Source organism: Toxorhynchites rutilus, chromosome 3 (assembly GCF_029784135.1).
Source record: "Toxorhynchites rutilus septentrionalis strain SRP chromosome 3, ASM2978413v1, whole genome shotgun sequence".
In the NCBI taxonomy this organism is placed as follows: Eukaryota; Metazoa; Arthropoda; class Insecta; order Diptera; family Culicidae; genus Toxorhynchites; species Toxorhynchites rutilus.
In genome coordinates this window covers 5,438,711-5,461,828 of record NC_073746.1, presented here as the reverse complement: position 1 = coordinate 5,461,828, position 23,118 = coordinate 5,438,711, and the positions used below count along the sequence as shown (strand labels likewise).

Sequence of the window (23,118 nt, the reverse complement as noted above, 5' to 3'; positions counted from 1 at the left end):
ATTTGCTGACAACAACATTGGCGGTCGTTGGCAATCGAGCCAGCAGAACGGGGTCATCGAAGTATGCTGACGACAACTTTGGATCAATAAACTTTGGCAGTTTTCGGCGTGGATAAGCAGAGGCACGAAACTGCAACTTTGCATTATGAACTGTAGAAAAATTTAAATAATCAAATAAAAGTTAGTTAGTGCTAGGCTATCGACAAGTGTGGTCGCGTTTTTTAAAAAGATTATCACGTCCGTGAAATCTTAACTGGAGGCTCCGGCGAGATCCTCTAAAGCGGGAATTGTATAAAGTGTTTAGTGTAGTGCAAAACTCTTAAGAAAAAATTAGTGCAACCAAAATCTTGATTAAAGTGTTTTTATTGGTTCAAAGAGCCAGGTTGTGTTCGAATATTACTGGTTCAAAGAGCCAGGTACTACACATCGCAAAAGCGAACTACAAGACACCGAGGACCTGATCCCGATCGGCACCGCTGGCCCGGAGTAGCGGAAGTAAAACGGATACCCAAACCTGCCTGCTTGTAGATCCCCCGTTTACAGAGGACAGCCACCGAAAAGTCCAACGTGTGATGTTGGCCATATCCAGGACTAGGTCCTTTATGTAAGTTATTCTTCTATTTTCTATTTTTTAGAAACCTAAGTGTAGTGATTTTTCAAGAAAAAGTGAAATTTGTAATTCATTTCTCAACCAAAAATAGTGAACAGAGTGATTTAGTTCTTCAAGAGTGAAAACAAAAAAGCTAATTGCGTTTCCAAAAAAATAGTTATTAAATCGTTTTGTAAAAATTAGTCGAAAAAAGAGTAGATTCAATTTTTATTTCGACAGAATAATGTCAAATCCAGGAGGTGTACCAATCCCTGCACCAGCTGCTGCACCTTTAACGATGCAACAGTTTATAGATTTAGGTAGGTTGCCAGATTTTATCCGTGATCTGCAACCATTCGACGGAAAGGCAACCGAGCTTTTAGCTTGGTTGATGGATGTCGAAGGCGTTTTTGGTATGTACCGAGACGCCGGGGCAACCGCAGGCCAAATAAATTTAATTGAACGTTCCGTGCGTAGAAAAATAAGAGGCGAAGCCGCCGATATTTTAAACGCAAATAATATTAAACACGATTGGGCTGACACTAAAAAGACCCTTCTGCTATATTATAGAGATAAACGTGATCTCAAAACGTTAGATTACGAACTGACCTCCATTAAGAAGTCAGGCAATGAAAGTTTGGGAAGTTATTATTCAAGAGTTAATGAACTCTTATCTTCGATTATAGCTCAAATTCAAACAGAAGAGAAATATTTTCTACACATTGATTCGCATATAGATTTTTTCAGAGAAAAATCTGTAGATGCATTTATTAGAGGGTTGGAGAAACCATTGTGCCAACTCCTCAAAACATTTAATCCACAAACCATGAACCAAGCATATCAATTCTGCTTGGATTATTATAATATGGATTCCCGATCAGCTCCATTTCGCAATGAACATCCCATACATATCCCCAAGCCGAGAGACTTTGATGTTTCAAAAATCCCTCCTAGACCACCTCTCAGGAAGTTTGCTCCAATTCCGACTCCCAGAAATTTTCAACCGTTCCAACACTTCCCATTTGACAGGCAAAATTTTCAAGGATTTAGACCTCAATTCCCAACTTCTCCTCAAAATTTTCAACCACCTCCTAGGCCCTGGTTTCCAAAACCACTACCTAGACCCGAACCAATGGAGGTTGATCACAGCATCCGATCTCGCAACATAAACTACGGTAACAGACCTCCTATAGACAACAAAAGACCGCACCCACATTCAAATCAGATACACAATTTCAAGCGTGTTGCACATCCGCTTGAATACACGGACGATCAACACTATTATGATTATGAACCTGAATATGACCATTATTACAATCATTATAAAATGGAAGAGGAACAAATTCTAACTGATGCTCATTGTTCTGGTGAGCCAAGTTCAGAGGAAACCGCAGCTGAGCAGGAAAGTGAACCTCAACCCTCTTCATCACAGACTAATTTTTTAGAATGGAAGCCGAGTTGGTAAAGCCAACTCTTCCGTATATTAATTTGAAAACTAACATTGGAGAATTCCCATTCTTGATAGATACTGGAGCGAACATTAATATAATTGAACCAAAATTAGCCTATTCGTATAAAATTTCTAAGCCATACAATTTTGAAGCAGATAACATTTCCAGTGCAAATGGTACGTTCAGAGCAACATCCGCAATTGATATAATATTCTTTTACCCGAAAATAAACCATTCCGCTCAATTTTTACTTCATAAATTTCACCCATTTTTTAAAGGTATTATTGGAACAGGTATTTTGAAATCTTTGAATGCAAAAATTGATCTTGGAAATAGTGTCATACATTTGAAAAAAGGTAACGAGACATTGGAAGCCCCACTTTTGCAGTACAGCTCAATAAATTCAACATCAAATCATTTATTCAGAACTGACCACTTGTCAGCAAATGAAAGCAGTAGACTTCTGAAAGTACTTGATGCACATAACGAAGTTTTTCATCAACCAAATTCCAAACTTACATGTGGAACAACCGTTGAATGTTTGATCAATACCACTGATAACATACCTGTTCATCAGAAGGTATACCCTTATCCTGCAGCCTATGCAGAAGAGGTTAAAAAACAAGTGGATAAATTATTAGCTGACGGTATAATTAGACCCTCCCGGTCAGCCTGGACATCTCCAGTATGGATCGTGCCGAAAAAGGCAGATGCTTCCGGTGAAAAAAAATTTAGAATGGTGATTGACTATCGGAAACTTAATGAAAAAACCGTTTCCGATCGTTATCCAATGCCTGAAATTGGTTATGTGATTGACCAATTGAAAGGACATAAATATTTCTCAACATTAGACTTGGCATCGGGTTTTCATCAAATAAGAATGAAAGAATCCGACATTGAAAAAACGGCATTTTCAATCAATAATGGCAAGTATGAATTTACTAGAATGCCATTTGGTTTAAAGAATGCGCCCGCAACCTTTCAAAGGGCAATCGATGATGTTTTAAGAGAACATATAGGAAAGATATGTTACGTCTACATCGATGATGTAATAGTTTTCGGTAGAGACTTAGAAGATCATCTTAAAAATCTTGATATTGTTTGCAAAACTCTGAATGAAGCAGGATTTAAAATCCAATTAGATAAATCTGAATTCCTCCATCAAGAGGTTGAATTTCTTGGCTACATAATAAGTTCTGAAGGAATTAAGCCGAATCAGAAAAAAATTGAAACTATCAATCTTTATCCAGAACCCAAAAACCTAAAAGAACTTCGTGGATTTTTAGGAATGATGGGTTATTACCGTAGATTTGTCAAAGATTTTGCAAAAATTGCAAAACCCTTGACAAACCTTCTAAGGGGGGAGAGTGTACCCTCATCTAACAAGAAAATTTCATTGAATGACAAGGAAAAGCAATGCTTTCACAAAATGAAAAGCTTACTTTCCTCTTCTGATATTCTCATTTACCCGGATTTCAATAAACCATTCATTCTCACGACTGACGCTTCTGATTTTGCAATCGGCGCAGTCTTGTCTCAAGGAGAGATGGGAAAGGATAAACCCATACATTTTGCTTCCAGGACCTTATCTAAAACAGAAGAGAATTGCTCAGTTCCAGAAAAAGAAATGTTAGCGATTTTCTGGGCACTTCAAACTTTTAGAAACTATCTTTACGGTGCAAAATTCAAGATTCTAACGGACCATCAGCCTCTCACTTTTGCTTTATCGCCTAAAAATACAAACGCAAAGCTTAAGAGATGGAAGGCTTATTTAGAAGAGCACGACTTCGAAATCATTTATAAACCGGGAAAAACAAACGTAGTCGCTGATGCTCTAAGCAGAATGGTATGTTCTATGACAGGAACTCAGCACTCTGCCGAGAATAGCGATGATTTTTACATTATTTCGACTGAAGCTCCGCTCAACTCCTTCAAGCATCAAGTAATACTGAAGAAAGGTCCAGATAAAACAACTGTCACGCATCCATTTCCAAACTATACTAGGGTAGATATATCATTATCCAATATTAATGAAGCTTCTATTTTACAGGTACTCAAAAATCACTTTAATATCTCCAAAGTAAACGGATTGTCAGCCGATGAACCCTTTATGGGACAAATACAGGAAGTTTACAAAAAACACTTTGGTAATAAGAGATCGTTAAAAATTCGTTTTTGTCAAAAAATACTTCAAGATGTTCAACAAGAAGACGACCAATGGGACGTTATCCGAAGCGAGCATTATCGTGCACATCGTGGTGCTGAAGAAAATAAGTTACAACTTTTGAGGAAGTTTTATTTTCCAAAAATTTTTCAAAAGTTAAAAGATTTTGTTACCAATTGTCAGATTTGTAACGAAAACAAATATGACCGAAAACCAATCAAATATCCACTTCAAGAAACCCCAATTCCAAATGCTCCTTTTAAAATCGCCCACATAGATATCCTATTCCTTGAAAACGGCCACTTCCTAACCTATGTCGACAAATTCTCTAAATTCGCCCAAATCAAACCCATAGATTCAAGAGCCGCAGTTGACATAGTTCCTGCAGTTAAAGAAATCCTTTTAAAATACAATCCTCCGGAAATATTAGTCATGGACGGTGAAAAATCCTTCATGACTGGAGATCTGGTAAACTTCTATAATACCCATCATATCGAACCGTATGTCACAGCTACAGGACGGAGCGAAATGAACGGAATTGTCGAACGTTTCCACTCCACTCTTTTAGAAATTTACAGAATAACCAAGCACGAGAATCCAGAAAAATCCGTTACTGACCTACTTTTCCTATCACTGAATAAATACAATTCCACCATCCATAGTTCCACTGAACATACCCCCTACGAAGTTATACTTCCTTCCTCAAGAACTCCAGAAATTATAGAAAAAGTTTACAAGAACATTTCAGAAAAACAAAAGAAAGATTTAAAATACCATAATAAGTTCAAGAAAGCCGTGGTGATAGAACCTAATCAAGAGATCTATGAAAATGCCAGACAGAGAATGAAACATAAAAAACGTTACAAGAAAAATAAAGTTAAACAAGTTAACAAAAGCACCGTAACTATGGACGATGGAAGAAGGATACATAAAGATGATGTTAAGATTAGGAAAATATAATCTTGTTTTATTATTTTTTCTCGTTACAGAATTCTAATGTTCTTAAAAATAGTAATAACTGAAAAGATAGACGTTAAGAGGATAGACCATCTTCCCATTATTGCTTTCAATTTAGGTACCGCTAGAATTCAACAAACATCTCACTATTATATGCACCATTTCAATGTCACCTCTCTGAAAACACATGTAGAAATTCTTAAGATACAATTCGAGCAATTGAAACCCAATCAGTTTACAAGCCTTACAAAACAAACATTCGAACAGATTCATCAAACTCTAGAAAATCTAGCCCCTTCTCGGCGGCAAAAACGTTGGAATAGTCTAGGAACAGCCTGGAAATTTATAGCCGGAAGTCCGGACGCAAACGACTTGAAAATTTTAAACTCCTCAATTAATGATCTTATCTCCAATAATAATCAACAAGTTAGAATAAATAGAGCACTTAATTTACAATTGAAAGAACTGGTATTCAAAACTAAAGACGCAATAGAACTGTCGAATTCAAAATCATTAGAAATATATTCAATGAACATTTTACTCAATTTGAAATATTTAGCAGAAAAACTAGAACAGATAGTTGATAGCATATCGTTAGCAAAAGCAGGAATCCTTAATGAGAAAATACTTAGTCAAGATGAAATTGAAATTTTATATCACGATGTATTCAAACAAAATATTACGGTTCATAATGCAGTGGAAGCCCTCAACTTTGCAGACACAACGATCGCAACGAACGGCAAGGAATTGACTCTCCTGATAAAAACCCCCATCTTAGATAAAAGGATATTCAATAAGATTCATGTTTTCCCTGTTACTAACAATCACAAGCAAATTCATCTGACAAACAGAAATTATTTAACTCACGAAACCGGCAACTATATGGTCAATACACTACAACCAACAATATACAAAACCTACGAAGTAGTATTCGACAACTCAAGATGCATACCAAATCTACTTTTTGGGAACCAAGCAACCTGTAACTACACCATGAATCCGCCAGAGGATCAAATCACCATAATCAATGACGAAAATATCATCTTAAACTCGGATAAAAACATTTCCTTCACTTCAACCTGCGGACTCAAAAATCGTACATTTACCGGAACATTTTTAATTACGTTCCACGATTGCGAAATCAACATCAACAACATATCCTATTCTAACGAAATACAGAACATGGTTGGAAGCCCAATCCAACTACCATTGGATGGAATTACAATACAAAAGCAACTTACAATAGCAAACCTAAGCTTGGAACATTTACACCACCTACACCTGGAGATGAGAAAGGAGATGGAATATATTCGATTGAACAACACAAGTATAGAATGGCCAGCTTGGTCCATTATGGGTGGAATCATTTCATTCCCCTGCATGATAATAGGTATCGTGATTCTTTTGAAAATCTTTTCCCACAGATCAGCTACAGTCAAAATAAAACAAATACCCAGTACTACACCAACACAGGAACCATTGAAGGACATTCAACCAAATCTCAGACCCATGACGATTAGAGATGTGATTCGGACGGAACCTCATCTCTAAAGGAGGGACGAGTTAGCAACGGAGGTACCCGGGCGGCGACAGCAACAATTTGCTGACAACAACATTGGCGGTCGTTGGCAATCGAGCCAGCAGAACGGGGTCATCGAAGTATGCTGACGACAACTTTGGATCAATAAACTTTGGCAGTTTTCGGCGTGGATAAGCAGAGGCACGAAACTGCAACTTTGCATTATGAACTGTAGAAAAATTTAAATAATCAAATAAAAGTTAGTTAGTGCTAGGCTATCGACAAGTGTGGTCGCGTTTTTTAAAAAGATTATCACGTCCGTGAAATCTTAACTCGCGTACTGCATCCTTCTCGTTCAGGAGTGCTCGGCACTCGTCGTCAAAGCATTCGTTCCGTTGTCCTCGTTGTTCATACCCGATGACGGTCTCTGCTGTGCTGCTAATTGCTGCTTTCAGCATTCATGTGTTTCAGCATTCATCGAGGGGAGCAGCCTCCAGTTCGTCTACCCCCGGTACCGCTGCAGGTATGTTGGAGCAACGTTCGGCTCCTGTAGTCGTCGTAGGTGGTACCGTGGTGAGCGCTGGTGTAGAACGCAGTTTGACCATCACCAGGTAGAGGTCTGAATCGATGTTAGCGCCACGATAAGTTCTGACGTCGATGATATCCGAGAAGTGCTAGCTAGATGGGGGCTGTAGACGTGATAGAAGATGGATACTTTATATTACCGAGAACTGTAGCTCTACCGTGCTACAGTTATCTACTACATCTTCTCAAGGATCTATTTTTTGCGCCATTCTTCATAAGTACTTGTTCAAAATTCCGATGCCGAATAGTACGTTTTGATTGTACTTTTAAATGAAAAGTCCAAAGATATTCATGTATCAAGACGAAGCATCGCTAAATTCGTTACCCACTATTCACCGGGAGCCATCAATCTTACTGATGATCATGCAAAAGTATACATCTGTTTCGATTCTTTCCATATTCATGACCACGCTGCTGCTAGCGACCGCTATTAGAGAATATCTAAACAATTTAAGTTCTTGAAGTGCAGATATGTTGTTAATGGAGCAAAGAAGGGGGAAGAGCACAAGACGTTGGCAATATTAGTCGCTATTTTTATAGCCGCTGAATGAACCGAAGCTGTGATGCATTGCATACACATCCAACAACGAACGGCAGCCGACCGGGTAGATGCACTCGTTCAAGGTTACCCCCTGCAGAGCGATAGAAAGTTATTAAGAGTCATAACTATTCTGTTTACATAACGCGATGACAGTAACAACAACAGAGCGCAGCAGGACGCCAACTATCAAACCAACTGTTCGCTGAGAGTGCGGTGCTTCTTGATTGATTTGCCGTCCCGTCCCCCCAATGCGTGTCATCGTTCACTGCGATGGGTGTGTCTGAATTGCTGACGTTCGAGGCCACCGCAGATTGGCAAAATCTAGCAATGGCAATGGCTGATTGCTAGTCAACGTACAATAAATAGCGAACAGACCTTCCCGAGCGTCGTACCCAATCCAATTAAACGCCCAGCAAATGAATTGAACACAATTAGTTAATGGATTAGTGAATTTAATGCGCTTAAAATGTTGTATCGAAACAGTCCAAAATAATTGCTCGGGAAGAAGACAGGAAACAATGTAATCAATTGTTGGTGGCCCAAAAGGGTATAGCGTCGTTTCGTACATTTCCGCACAATGGGAAAACGGAAAATCTTCCGAACAGACGAACGTCACTATGTTCTGCTATGGAGCACATCATCTCGTTGCTCGGTTGCATAATTTATTTGCAAGTGCTACTTTGTTATCGCCAAGCGTTTATGATTACATTGTTGTTGAAGTGTTCGAAATGCGGGAATGGCAATGTCTATGAAAATGTAAATGAGCCGGCAAAGCAAGCTGATGTGGTGTGTTTCGTGCTGGGGAATAAAAGAGGAAACAAAAATCAATCCTCATCTTGGTTGTTTGCTGCTCGCTTGCTTGCTTGTTTCAGTAGTGTTGTTTTTTTTTTGGTTCAGCTATCATCAAAGATGGCATTGTTTGGACAGGCAAATATATAGTGGTGAGGCGAAAACGAAATAAAACACTGTTCGAAAAAAGGTTACATTGAAGCATTCCAAAATTGTTTCTTGATGGTTTGGGAAAGACAATCAGTTTTGCATACCGTGTATAAATATCCCCCTGCCTGCATCGGATGTTTTGGATGATTTAATCAAAGAACATACAATATTTCATCTAACTAAACAATTGTAAAATGAAATGAGAATTATGTAAACAACGCACAACGCGTGCATTATTTATCTTTTCATCATACATACTCCCGCTCTGGAATGATAATAAGTAAACAACTGATCTTTCCCGTCGTTATCCCACTTATTAATATTTATTATCAAATTAATTCACTGCATATAGTGATTAGAGGCTACCAGTCTGAGAGAACTCTGGCAACTATTTTACATTCTGTTACACTTGTGCCTTGCATAGGCTAACCTTGAACGGGTACATGACCCTTTGGCGGGCCGTAATAATAATATGCACTGCTAAGATATTGTAGTGTGTTTAGAAATGCACACGTAAACGTGCGCTCGGTCGGTTTTAGAGTGAAGTGGTTCGCCGCTTTTGCGCTGCCATAGAGTCTAATTTGCATCATCCCGATGGCCGATAAAAATTCATCCCAGTTTCAGTCTCCCATATGGGGGTGCATAGTAAGCCATGTTGTTTATTACATCTCGCAGTGAACAATGCTTTGCTCCAGACGGGTGGGTTGATATCTGCACATTTGTGAGTAGAATTACACTACACAAATTCAAGTAAGTTAGAAGAAGTGGGCTTTGATTTACGTCTGGCATTTCGTTGGGAACGTAATGAAGGATCGTTAGCGTCATTAGAATTCGATGGGACAAATAATAACTTCTTTACTGTTAGATATGCACTAAGAAGGTGATATAAAAGCGATATCATAGTCTTTGCAAAAAAATTAACCTGTTTTATAAAGTCGTAGTTGTTGTCTCGTTTCCTCGAGATTGATTTTTATTATTTACTTGCTGACCCGACGAACTACGTCCCGCCCAAAATAGATTTTTTGATTTGAATACTTTCAAACATACACGTTTTCTTACTAAGTGAACGTTAGTGAGTCCAATCACTGAACTCTTCATTGATTACCCTTTTTTTTGTACTAAAATTATTTTCAAATGGCTCAGCAACATTAAGTAACAATGAGCCGTGTTTATGAATAGAGAAAAGCCTCTTTGAGTAGAACAATGCCAATGTTCTTTCTCAAAAAGGCATAAAAACCCTATGATCTTTTCGAAAAATGTTACAATATGGACAAACAATATGACAGAATTCACAATAAGATAATATTATAGGCTTCTTGTTTAAGCTTCTTGTTGCAGAGATGACCATCTCCTAGGAACTAGTTATCTCCTTGGGACTAGGAAAGGGATGAAAATCTGCTCACTTTTCGAATTCTGAAGAAAAAAGTTAAAATAGAGAAAAGGAAACGCTAATAAAAAAATCAAAACAATGAAGGAAAACTAAACATATATATTCATATTTGAAAGTGTATGGATTTGAGAAAATCATAAATTAAAGAAATAGCATCGATATTACGAGTAGCCAGAACGTCGCGAATCGGAAAATTAGGTGGTATTCCCTTATTGCGAAAATTTTCTATTAAAGATAAACTGTCATTTCGATACTCAGAACAAAACCACACAATATGATCAATATCCTGATATCCTATACCACACACGCATAGGTTACTATCACTGATGTTAATTCGAAAAAGATGTGCATTCGAAGAATAATGGTTAGACATGAGTCTGCACACTACCCGTATAAAATCACGAGAAAAATTATATCCTTTAAACCATGGTTTGAGAGAAACCCTAGGAATGATAGAATATAGCCATCGGCCTTTATCACTACTATTCCAACTTGACTGCCAAGATACAAGTGCCCGTTCACGAGGAAAATGAAGATATTCATCGAAAGTAATAGGCCTATAGAATAAGTCTCCTTCCATAGCGCCCTTCATAGCAAGAAAGTCTGCTTTCTCATTTCCTGGTATCGAACAATGAGACGGAATCCATACGAAAGTGATATTAAATGAACTAGTAATCAGAGCACTTAAAAGTTGATGGATTTCAGATAAGAAATACGACGTATATCTAGTTCTCACTGAACGGAGTACCTCTAAAGAGCTGAGACTATCAGAAAAAATAAAAAAGTGATCTGGGGTGAAGGTCTGAATATGGAGTAAGGCCATGTATATTGCAACAAACACCGAACAGGGTAAACTAAGCCTACGAAAAGTGAAGAAGTTGATATTGAATATACCAAAGCCTGTGGATCCATTAAGACTAGATCCATCAGTAAAAAAAGTTTTGGTTGGGTCAATATGTTTATACTTTGACAGGAATATCGCAGGAATAACTAAATGGCGGAGATCATCTGAAATATTATGCACATAATCCTTCATTGACAGGTCAATAGTAATAGAGGAATTGAACAAAATTGAAGGAATGATCTGGAAACCAGATAAAGCAGATGGACTTTCCAAAGTCATAAATTCATGATATAGAGACATTCGCCTAGATCGAACGCCTGAGTTCAACATTTTTTCTAAGTTTGCTATCACCTTCGGATTAAGTGTTTCACACCGTATTAAAAAACGGAATGATAACTCGAAAAAACCTACGGAAAAAGGAAGTATGCCAGCTAGAATTTCTAGGCTCATTGTATGTGTTGACTGCATACATCCTAGAGCAATACGCAAACAGCGATATTGAATCCTTTCCAGATGCAAAATATGGGTACAGGCAGCGGACCTGAAGCAAAAACTACCATACTCCATAACAGATAAAATGGTTGTTTTATACAACCTAATCAAATCCTCAGGATGAGCTCCCCACCAAGTTCCTGTTATGGATCGAAGAAAATTTATTCTTTTCTGACATTTTTGTTTCAAGTATGTTGTTCCTTTGGAGTCAAACACAACACCTAAATACTTGAAAGACATCGAGTGACGAATAGGTCTATCCAAAAGTTTAAACTGTATTTGTGCAGGATTATGTTTTCTTGAGAATACAACCATCTCTGTCTTCTCAGTAGAAAATTCAATACCCAATCTACAGGCCCAATCAACCAAATTGTCAAGAGAATCTTGCAAAGGATTATGAAGATCGGTGTTGTCTTTGCCCATTACCGATACAACACAATCATCTGCAAACTGTCTCAAAGTACAATTTCCCGATAAACAAACATCAATATCATTTACATAGAAGTTGTAAAGAATTGGACTAAGACATGAGCCTTGAAGAAGACCCATGTAGCTAATGCGTAAAACTGACGAAGAACCATGAGAAAAACTCATATGTTTTTCACGCATTAGGTTAAACAGAAAACTATTTAATTTCTGGGAAAACCCATTTAGACGAAGTTTTTGAAAAAGAACTTCAATGGAAACAGAATCGAACGCACCGTTGATATCTAGGAACACTGATGCCATTTGTTGCTTACTACACAAGGCAAAGTCAACCTCTGATGAAAGAAGCGCAAGACAATCATTGGTTCCTTTGCCTCTACGAAACCCGAACTGCGATGGCGAGAGAAGATTATTAGATTCAACCCAGCTGTCTAAACGATGGAGAATCATTTTTTCTAGTAATTTGCGAATGCAAGATAGCATTGCTATTGGTCTATAAGAATTATAATCAGACGCAGGTTTACCAGGTTTCAGAATAGCTATAACTTTAATTTGTCGCCACTCATGCGGAACAATATTCTGCTCAAGGAAAGCATTGAACAGTTTCAACAAACGTCTCTTCGCATTATCAGGTAGATTTTTCAACAAATTAAATTTGATCCTATCTGACCCTGGAGCCGTGTTGTTGCAAGAAAGAAGGGCAAGAGAAAATTCAGTCATACTGAACGGAGGCTCAACATCATCAGATGTCTCTAAGAAGGGAGAAGGTGCGGGGGCAGAGTCTGGACATATCTTCTTGGCAAAGTCAAAAATCTGCCTTTCTGAATATTCAACCTTTCTGAATATTCAACTTCTTCATTTGAATGAGATGAATTTCTCATTTGTCTGGCAACTCTCCAAAGAGTGCTCAAGGAAGTCTCTCGTGAAAGCCCATTTACAAAATGACGCCAATAGCCTCTTTTTTTAGCTTTAATGAAGCTTTTGAATTTACGCTCCAGATAAATGTAGTTATCATAACGTTCACGGGTGCCCAATTTTCGCCAATCCTTGAACGCATTCGATTTATCTTTATAGAGATTCGTACATTCTTGGTCCCACCACAGATTAGGAGGACGTCTACGAAACGAATTACCAGGAAAACGCTTCGTCTGAGCATCAATAGCACTGTCAAGAATTAAACCAGTTATAAAATTATATTCTTCCAGCGGGGGTAACTCATGAACTAATGCCACCGATTCTGAAATAATTGAAGAGAATCTCTTCCAATCAATGTTTCTAGATAAATCATGCTGAATATTTGTTGTTTCAGACGATTTTGAATTATTTGAAATGGAAATAGTGATTGGCAAATGATCACTTCCATGTGGATCTTGGATGACATTCCAATTACAATCTAAAGAAAAAGAGGAAGAACACAGAGACAAATCTAAGCAACTAGCGCGGCCTGAAGATGGAGCGATTCTTGTTACATCACCTGTATTCAAAATTGCCATGTTGAAGTCCTCGCAAAGATCATAAATCAAATTGGCCCTTCGATCATCAAAAGACTCACCCCATCCAATTCCATGAGAGTTGAAATCTCCCAAAATAAGATTAGGTTGCGGTAAAAGTTCAACAATATTCACAAGATTTCTATAATTAAGCATAGTTCTTGGAGGAATATAAATATAAGCAATGCATAAATCTTTACCCTTGATACGTACCTGACACGCTAGAATTTCAATTCCTGAGACTAAAGGCAGGGGAATCCTGTAAAATGGGTAGCATTTTCTAATACCTATGAGAACTCCTCAATAGCAATCATGGCGGTCTAAACGGATAATATTAAAATCATGGATGATTAACACATTGTCCGAACGAAGCCATGTTTCGCAAAGAGTAAACGCATCACAATTCAAAAAATGGAGCATTTGCTTGAAAGAATCAAGTTTAGGAAGAATACTTCTACAATTCCACTGCAAAATAGAGGATTTACCTGAATCGTCCAATAAATTAGACATCGAAATTAATGAACGAGAGGAGGGGCCACTTTGAAGTCATTTGTTTAGCTATCTGGCTGATAGAAGGAAGCTAAGCAAAAATGATACCTTTCATTGAATCTGATATTCCGAAAAAATCAAGAATTCATTGAACAATTGATGAAAAGGAAATACCTCCTGAAAAAGATGAGGGATCAGGAACCGATTGAGAAGTAAATTGAGAATGGCTTGACAATTCAGGGAAATGAACGTCATAATTTGAAGATCTCCAACCAGGAGGGTTATTCTTGGGTAGAGCAGAATAATTTGAAGATTCTGGCTTGTTAGAGATCAATCCTCTTTTTTTAGATGGCTTAGAGGAAGAAGCAATTTTCCTCTTCCTGACTCTTCCTGTGATTACTGGATTAAATTGAGAATCCGAATCATCATCCTCTGATAAAACAGGATTTTCTGAAGCCTCGGGTACCTGAGGTGAAGCTGCCTTGAGCATATCAGCGAAGGATCGATTAGAACGATCCTTAAGTGATTGCTTGAGTTTCATCGAACGTAATTTGTATTTCGGACAATCCTTAATTGTATGAGGAACATCTCCACAAAAAATACATTTATCAGCATCTTTGTTACAAGTGACTTCGTCATGGTTGTCACCACATTTTGAGCATTTCGTTTTATTACAACAGTAGGTTTTAGTGTGACCTAACTGATTGCAATTTAAGCAAGTCATTATTTTAGGGGTATATAACCGAACTGGAAGACGAAGTTTGTCGATAAGTACATAATTTGGAAGTGCTGTGCCTTCGAAGGAAATTCTAAAAGAGCCAGATGGACAATACTTTTTTTCTGTACCCTCAGATATCAAAGAGTTCAGAGATCTCACCTCCAAAACTTTAATATGTGGAATATTTGCATTGTGAAAGATACCCTCAGCTTTTACAAAATCTTGAAGTTGAAGAGATTTTTCCGTAACTACACCATCGATTTCAACAATGTGAGCCGGAATATAAACTCTATATTCATTAGTGAACAAAGAGTTTTTCACTATCGCGTTAGCATCTTTGTAATTTGAGAGCACAACACGAAGTTTATCTTTATTGACTTTCGTCATTTCTAAGACACCTGAGTAGTTAGACGTCAGGTCTTTGCAAATTTGAGATACTCTTAGAGGTTTCCCTTTGGGACGGAAAAATACCACCCAACGGTTTTTCGATGATGCCGGGGCGTTCTGGTATTGTCTAATACGTGGAAGTTGAGCAGAATTAGGCAGAGATTGTGTCGAAGAGCGGAGAACAGAGTCACTATTTGGTACAGACGAAGAGTTTGACTGCGATTGTTTTTGTTTTTTTCCTGAAGAAACCGTAAAACCATCTGGAGGAGGGTCTGAGACCCTCATTTCAGCATCGGAGGGTTCATTACCCTCCATTTTTCAAAAAAAAAGTCGTAAAAATGAGAGAAGATTTTTTAGAACACGCAAATATTAAATGATAAAATTTAAAAAAATAAATAAATAAATAAAATAAAATGAAATATGTGTATGTATATGTATATGTATACGTATGCGTGAAAGAAAAATAAAACGAAAACTTATCTTAAATGTATCTAGATGAATGTCAGAGAACTTCTAAAATCCTTGAAGCGGGTCCAATGGAAGCTTCACACTCCAAAAAAACACTTTAAAAATAACTCCGACTTCAAGAAAAATCCTTTCTTTTCAGTATATCGTCCCGGCTTCTTTCGAAATTCCGTCAAAAAAAGTTTTGAATATTTCCAAAGACAGGGAATCTTCAGAAATTCTGCTCCGAGGGTCAATACAGCGGGAAGTTCACAACTTCTTCCGGAAATAGTCTTTCAAACACTGAAATGGCTTACAAGAAAAAGTCACAAAGAAAATCTGCAATATTCGTTATGATGAAAATTATACGTCACCTTTCATCCACGGCTTGCTGATGTATGATTACCCTTTGACCCTTTACAATTTCCTTTTACTATAAATTGTCTAGTACTTCTACAAAAATTCGTCCTTATAATATAAAATTATTTTTTTCAGAAACAATTCTCGTTCAAGATTCTTCAATCATTTGGAAATAACATGTTAGTCCGTTGCATGGAATACATGTTTGATATAGAAAATATTACAAAATAGAGACAGCTCAAATCGGACCATTCCTTCCTCGGGTTTAGGGCACACCATCACATTTGGCCTTCCATTTTTGTTTATATAGATAGAAGATATAGGAATGCGTTATTCCGTCTGAAAATCCTTTTCCACTTTCGAACAAAAATCAATTTCGTTAGCGCCAACATCAAATGGACTAACAACGCTTAGCTAATTGTAGAACATATGGGAATTCAATTTTCCGAATTTTCCGATTTTTCTCTACGCTGTATTGATCTACGGGAAGAGACGAATACAACGAAATATAGATGACTCAAATTGAACCATTCCTTCCTCGGGGTTTGTGCTCACCAACACATTTGGCCTTCCATTTTTATTTATAGATTTTATTTATAGATATAAGATATGGAAATACGTTATTTCGCCTGAAAATCCATTTCCACTTACGAACGAGGATCAATTTCGATAGCGCAAACATCGAATGGACTAACAACGCTTATTTTGATGTATATTTCGAACATGTGGGAATTCAATTTTCTGAATTTCCCGACCTTCCTTCAGAGTTTTCCGAAATTTTTCCGATTTCCGAATTGATCTACGGGAAGAGACGAATACAACAACATACAGGAGGCTAAACCCTTCTTCGGGTTTTCCGCTTACCAACAGATTTTGCCTTACATTTTTATTTATATAGATTTTCAATTGATCTTTTTTCAATTTAAATTCATCTTTGTCAAGCACAAGCAAAGCGTAAAGCTATCTATCATCCAAAAACCTAACTAAACTATCCGAAAACTCCGTTTTGAAGCGAAAATATCCAAGTTGACTTAACTTTTCGATAATCCAACATCCCTCTATTTTCATGTATTTTCAATGTCGATTTCCCCCAGGCAGCTTGGTTTTGTTAGGGAACACATTTCGGTGGGAGCAAAAGCTCCCCCTACTTTTATGTATTTACAACGTCGAATTCCCCTAGGCAGCTTGGTTTTGATGTCTCTGGACCCACCGCATGTGTCGTCAATTCGACCAACCAGGGGTTGAGATTTTTCAATTGTTCGATAGTTAGTTACATGATATATATTATTTTATTCAAGGTGAAAAATTGTTATAGAGTGCCGAAATCGTTTGATGCAAAAATCTCATCAATCCATGATGAAATGACTGAGCAATAAGCGTTTGAAATTGGACATTTTTCACGATGCGATCGATTTTCGTTTTTCAATTTGTACCCCCATATGTTCCCGAAAGACGTAATCCTACGTCAAAATATTTTGATGCCAAATGTCTTCTTATTGCATGAAACGTCAAGATCTGGTATTATCTCGAAAAAATGTTTTGATCAATAATCGATCTCCTAGGACTGGGTCAAAAAATCAAAACCTTGAGTGCTTTGAAGCACCCCTAAATCATGTCCGATTTGCTGAAATTTTGCACAGGTAATTTTTTTGGGCCAATAAACGAAATGTACATGGTCGGTGCGAAATATTACGGCAAGCTCCTTCCTTTTGTAATTCTCCTGACAGCCAGTAATAGGGTGCCAATGAAAATGGCCATCTGGAATTTCAAAAAGTTATCCAAAAAAGTGTTTACCACCTCCAAAAAACGCCCTATGCAAAATATTAGCTCAATCGGACTTAAGGGAGAGTGGCGCAAAGCGGTCAAATTTTGAGTTTTTTGAAAATCGGAAAATTACCCAAGGGGGGAGTAAAGGAAAACAGGGTTTTCGAAAAAAAATTATGCCAAATGTCTTAAAATTGCACGAAACGTCGAGATCTACTATCATCTCGATTTTTTTTTGTTAAAAATCGACACTCAGGGATCTATTTTTTTTCGGAACACGAGACGACATGTATGGTTTTGGGTACCAATAAAAAATAGTTAACACGATGTTTAATGCTGCGAAGTGTTAATTTGCACGATAATATACCCTATGCAAAATATTATCTCATTCGGACTTCATTTACCTGTGTCGCAGATGTTAAGATTTGAGAAAACCAAGAAATCTACGAAAATTTCCCCCCTTGATTGATCTTTCGTTTTTCAAAAAAAAAATTGTAAGGGGTTGTACCTAGGACACGATCGCATATTTTCGACGTAGAATTACGCAATCCACTTGTCTACAACTTCGAATATCATTTTAGGATGCGTCGAAATTTGTGTAATAGTTTATGTTCTTCGTTACAAATAAATTTGACGAACGTCCTTTTACGTTTGATATGATGCCTAGGACTACCAAAATATGTGAACGGAAGAATTGTCAAACGATCATTGTATTTTACATTTCCCTCTGAAATTATTGCACATCTCATGTTTACGTAGTTCTCGAACCGCGAAAGTTCGTTCACCTCTAGTATCTGAAATGACGATTTTCCCAGGCTTCTCAGTTTGAAAGTACTTTTTAGGGAGACATATTCCGGTCTACACAACGACAAGCGAGTACAAAAGTACTCAACCCCCGACTTGCATGTATTTGCAAAGCAGATTCCCCCAGGCATATTAATTTTGAAGTCCGTGTTAGGAAAACACAGCTCGATGAGAACAAAAATACCCCTCACTTACATGTGTATTTGCAGAGCCGATTTCCACAGGTACATCGATTTTGAAGTCTGTGTTGGGGAAACCGCAAATCGGGCCAATCAAAACTTGGCGGCGTTTAAATAACGCTTAACATTTTACAGTTATTCAATTGTTCATCTCATGAAAAATAATATTTTATTAATTATGATAGACGTGTAGAAATATTTCCTATCAATTGATGCAAACATCTTTCCGATCTGTTAATTCGGGTAGGGTTACACAAATCGGCAGAACAAATGTATGGGAAAAAAGGAAGTTCCAGTTTTCATGAATCTAAACCGTTTAGAGATTAGCGAGTTGTAATTATAGCATATCAAACAAATCTTAGAGAATTTCCGATTCGATTGGTATGCAAATCATGAGAATTCGTTCACAGTGAAAATAGTTATTAACGTTAACTTTATTTCATAAAAACGTGACCTTTTTTCTGATTTGGCACCCTTCCTGAAAGACGTAGTTCTACGTCAAAAACTCACACTTTGACCGCTCATCCACTCTCTGGTTGAGCTGAAATTTTGCATAGGATGTTTTTTTTTCGCGGTAGTGAACATATTGTATAGGGTAATTTTTTGAAATTTTAAGGTCTATTTTTTCCCATTGGCACCCTAGCCAGTATGCATAAGAATAGCTAGCGGGGCAGCGAAGTGATCAGTCGTTTTCTAACCGTAAAGTAGTGAACACCATTTACTAAAAGTAAAAAAGAACCCGAAAAGAAGTAGAGTAATCAAATCCCACACCAACAACAACAAAAGCGGAAACAGAGCAGCTCATTATTATCTTTTTTATTTGTGAAGCCAAATGAAGCCCAACTCTAGGACAGTTACAAGATAAAAAAATAATTAAATTATGATTTGTTTGTGGATGTCGAAATGTGACTCAAATAAATATCTTTGGGCGCTGGGACCGACACTGATGTTGTACAGGTGCGTCCCGTTAAGTGCACTTTCGCTCTTGTTATGAGCTCAATGGAATGCGCAGCAATAACGATATGGGGCTCAACGTGTTAAACATTTCTTACCGATTGTTGAGCATAAATCTTATATGTAAAACAAGATTTTTCCCAGGTACGTATAATTTATCATCACATGAGAATGACTGATCAGATCTGCGTAATCTACATGTCCATGAATTTGTCTCCACTCAAATTAGAATATAATACTTTGTAGAATATATTAGTTAATTTGAACTCTGTTAAGCTTTTCCAATAGGGTGTCTTTGTAGCCACTTGGTTGCGCGTTCGCTTACGATCGTGAGTTCAAACTCAGGGCCCTCAATTGACAATCATAGTTGTCATAGAATAACTACGTCTACGCAACACTCATCAGAGATGGGGATCGATCCACGGTGGAACGAAGATCGATTCATTCATACAACTGCTCTGCTCTGGAAGAAACATCGGGCTGTTGTGCTATAAATAACACAACAATCATCATATCAACTGTCTCCGCTGTCCGGTCTGCTGAACAATGGAAGAACAGAAAGAATACCCTTACGCCTAGATAACTACTACTGTGTAATGTACAATTTATAGAATCCATAAAAACATGCAACATATACACGATTAAAACCCGGCTCTGTTACGGTCAAAAAAAAAATTCTAATGAGCTTACATAAATAAACAAATGGGATAAAAAAGGCTTTCCAAGCCTTACCACAGAAAAGTGCACGGTTAGAAATAGTTTTAAATTCTCTATGAGATTTCGAACCGAAGTCTTACGGAGTCTTGGTATATCTAGCAAAAGCTGCTTGAATTTGTTCAAAAATTTTGGCTTTTTCTTTAGACATTTTTGACCGTTTTCTTGTAATTCCCGATGAAAATAACTAATGTACTCCAGCATTCCCTCTTCCATCGTTGAACCAAGACACCCCCCCCCCCCCACCCCCCTTTACACTACGCCACTACATTCAAGCAACATTTCGGACATCCAAAATCACCCTTCGACATTTGTAGCTTTCAATATAAATGGAAAATAATTTCCCTGCTTTTGGATGTATCCTACGGCTTTGTGATGTTTAGAAATAGCTTGTCGAGTTGCTCCCAATGATTCTACAAGCTCTGTTTGCGTTTGACACGGACGCTTTTTTAACACCAAAACTGCGAAAAAGACCGCCGCGATTTTCTTTTCAAAATATTAGAGTGTTGATTTTTGTCTTCTGATTGGAGTTTTTCAAGGCTCAAGGCGAATAAACTTCCAATGTGAAAAAAAAAATTTTAAAGACCACTTGAAGAACACAAAAAGTACCAAAGAGACAGTATAAGATCCATTTTCCATGACAATGCTTCACCGCATACGGCCATCTTGTTATTCCATTCGACGGACTCGTCAGACTCGGTTCTTTTCGATTCGCCATTGTTTGCGATGCGTTGATTCGAAAGAAGTTGTGAAAATACAACAGAAGTGAAGCCGGAGATGTTCCGGATTTACTAGGAGTATGTTAAGAGCTGCACTTTTTCTAGTATAATGTGGGTTTTTAGTAATTATCTTAATGTTTGCAAAAGCTAGAATGAATTACCAGTTTGATGCCCCGGGCAGCAAGTAGTCAAAGTCTATTGAGAAAAATAAACACTACTTTGAATATTATCTAAACGAGTTCCATACCCGCTCTTGTCTATTGGTTTACAAGTTTAGAGGTTACAGAAGAGTCAAGATTCGTTGAGAAACAACCGAGGAAATATAGCATTCTAACAATCGTAAGAAACCATCAATCACATAATAAACACAAATTCGAAATAGTACAGCTTCGAAAAAAGGAACAGCAACAGATAAAGTGAATGGGCAAATAAACATTTGTTCCAATTAGCGTAAAATCGACAAATATGATAATTGGAGTGTGAACTCAAATAGTATCACAGATTTAGCAGTAAAATGTCGCCAACAAATATGGAATTGTTTTTTTTTGACGTAGGACTACGTCTTTCATTTCTATACCGAGGTGTAAAATCAAAGTTTTGAAAACGAAAGCGTTACGCCGGAGACCGAGATTTTGAGTGTTAATAGCTCCTAAACAACTGAACGAAATTGTATGATAGACACTTCATTCGAAAGATAAAATGTCTACGCGTTATATACTTGTTACTTTTTGATCCAAAAACTTGTTTCAATGGTCTTAAAATTACTTTCAAAACAGGCTATTGATATCACCAATCGGTATATAAGCGAGCGCCACTCGAAAATCCGCTCAGTTCTAATTGAACAGCTCTTCATTTATCATGAAAGCGCGGATGAACGGTGTCACCAAGAGCCTGTTTGTGCACCTTAGGCCAGAAAGGAATCCATCAGGAGGAGAGTGATGCTACAAACGGTTCCCCGGGAAGATCTCGAAGCAGCCGCTACACACACACACACATACACGCACGGAATTCTTTCCGTTTGGATCGAGAAAGATCCGGAAAATAATCTGCCAGTTCCTCTAGGAATTTAAAAATACATTCATGTGAAAGAGTTTATTTGAATGTTTTCTATCCATGTAACACTGTGACCAAATATGTTTCAATCAAGTGCTATTAACAGATGGTTATCGAGTTAGCATTAACCACTGGTGGGCTTCCAGTATCGAGGAAAATGTGGAAATATCTAATCGTTACTGAAAATAATCTGCCAGTTCCTCTGGGAATTTAAAATTACATTCATATGAAAGAGTTTATTTTAATGTTTTCTATCCATGTAACACTGTGACCAAATACATTAGGTTTTGTGATTTTTCAATCAATCGCAATCAACAGGATAGCTTCTGAAGATTATTCTTCCCCATCAGTAGGATATTTCCGTATCCAATATTGGATGCATAAAACCTTGTGCCTCGAACGTAACGCTCTCGTTTTCGAAGTTCTCAAAATATTCATTCACTCAGAATGAATTCAGATTCAACTTCATACAAATTATCTCTAAATCAACGATAGTCCTACGTCACCCTTGCGGTTATACCATAGATATAACCCACTTCCTGTTTTTTTTTTGTTTATCAATACATTATGTTATTAAAGAAGCTGTGTGTGTTTACATAACAACTATATCAGCGCATTAATTTGCAATGGCGAACCAAAACTAGAAGTCCTCAATTTTATAAATATTGGCAATCATTCGATGTGGAGAATTGTTTCCAGAAATAGCAGCACTTGTAAACCTTGCTAATCTCTGGCAATCAAACCTTAACAAATCAGGAAATTGCATCGGACCGTGGCGCTGCTGAGATGCAATCAAGGAAATCTCCATAGCTTCGCTAAGAAAAACACAAATGATATTTTGCAAACGTTTCCCTAGCGGTGTGTTGTTTATTTTCGCGCAGCTTGTTTTTATTAGCTTTGCATTGAGCACCGATGTGTGAGTAGCTTTTGTTTTCCAATTTTCTGGCGTTGTATTCCAAATAAACCATGATAAGCTTATCAGTGGCATGATGGCAGATTTTTGTGCAACGAAGGCGCGATAAGATAAGATTCGGAAACCACAAGACACCGTCGAGCCCACTTTTTGAGTGGATTCTGGTTTTTGGGAGAACGTGATGAATTACCTTACATTTTGCTTCAGTTTGAGTTAGTTTTAACATTGTTGCT

At 37.5% G+C, this 23,118-nt stretch overlaps 2 protein-coding genes across 11 annotated transcripts in view; one reads left to right on the top strand and one right to left on the bottom strand.

The window, feature by feature from the left end:
* The window catches only part of LOC129775287 (lateral signaling target protein 2 homolog), a 111,335-nt gene that overhangs the window by 14,695 nt on the left and 73,522 nt on the right, over positions 1 to 23,118 (bottom strand). The gene's annotated exons all lie outside the window — the stretch shown is intronic.
* On the top strand, positions 1,679 to 6,941 carry LOC129775286 (uncharacterized). Its single transcript, XM_055779833.1, has one exon. The coding sequence runs from the start codon at positions 5,201 to 5,203 to the stop codon at positions 6,710 to 6,712; it is 1,512 nt and encodes a 503-aa protein (XP_055635808.1). The 5' UTR covers positions 1,679 to 5,200; the 3' UTR covers positions 6,713 to 6,941.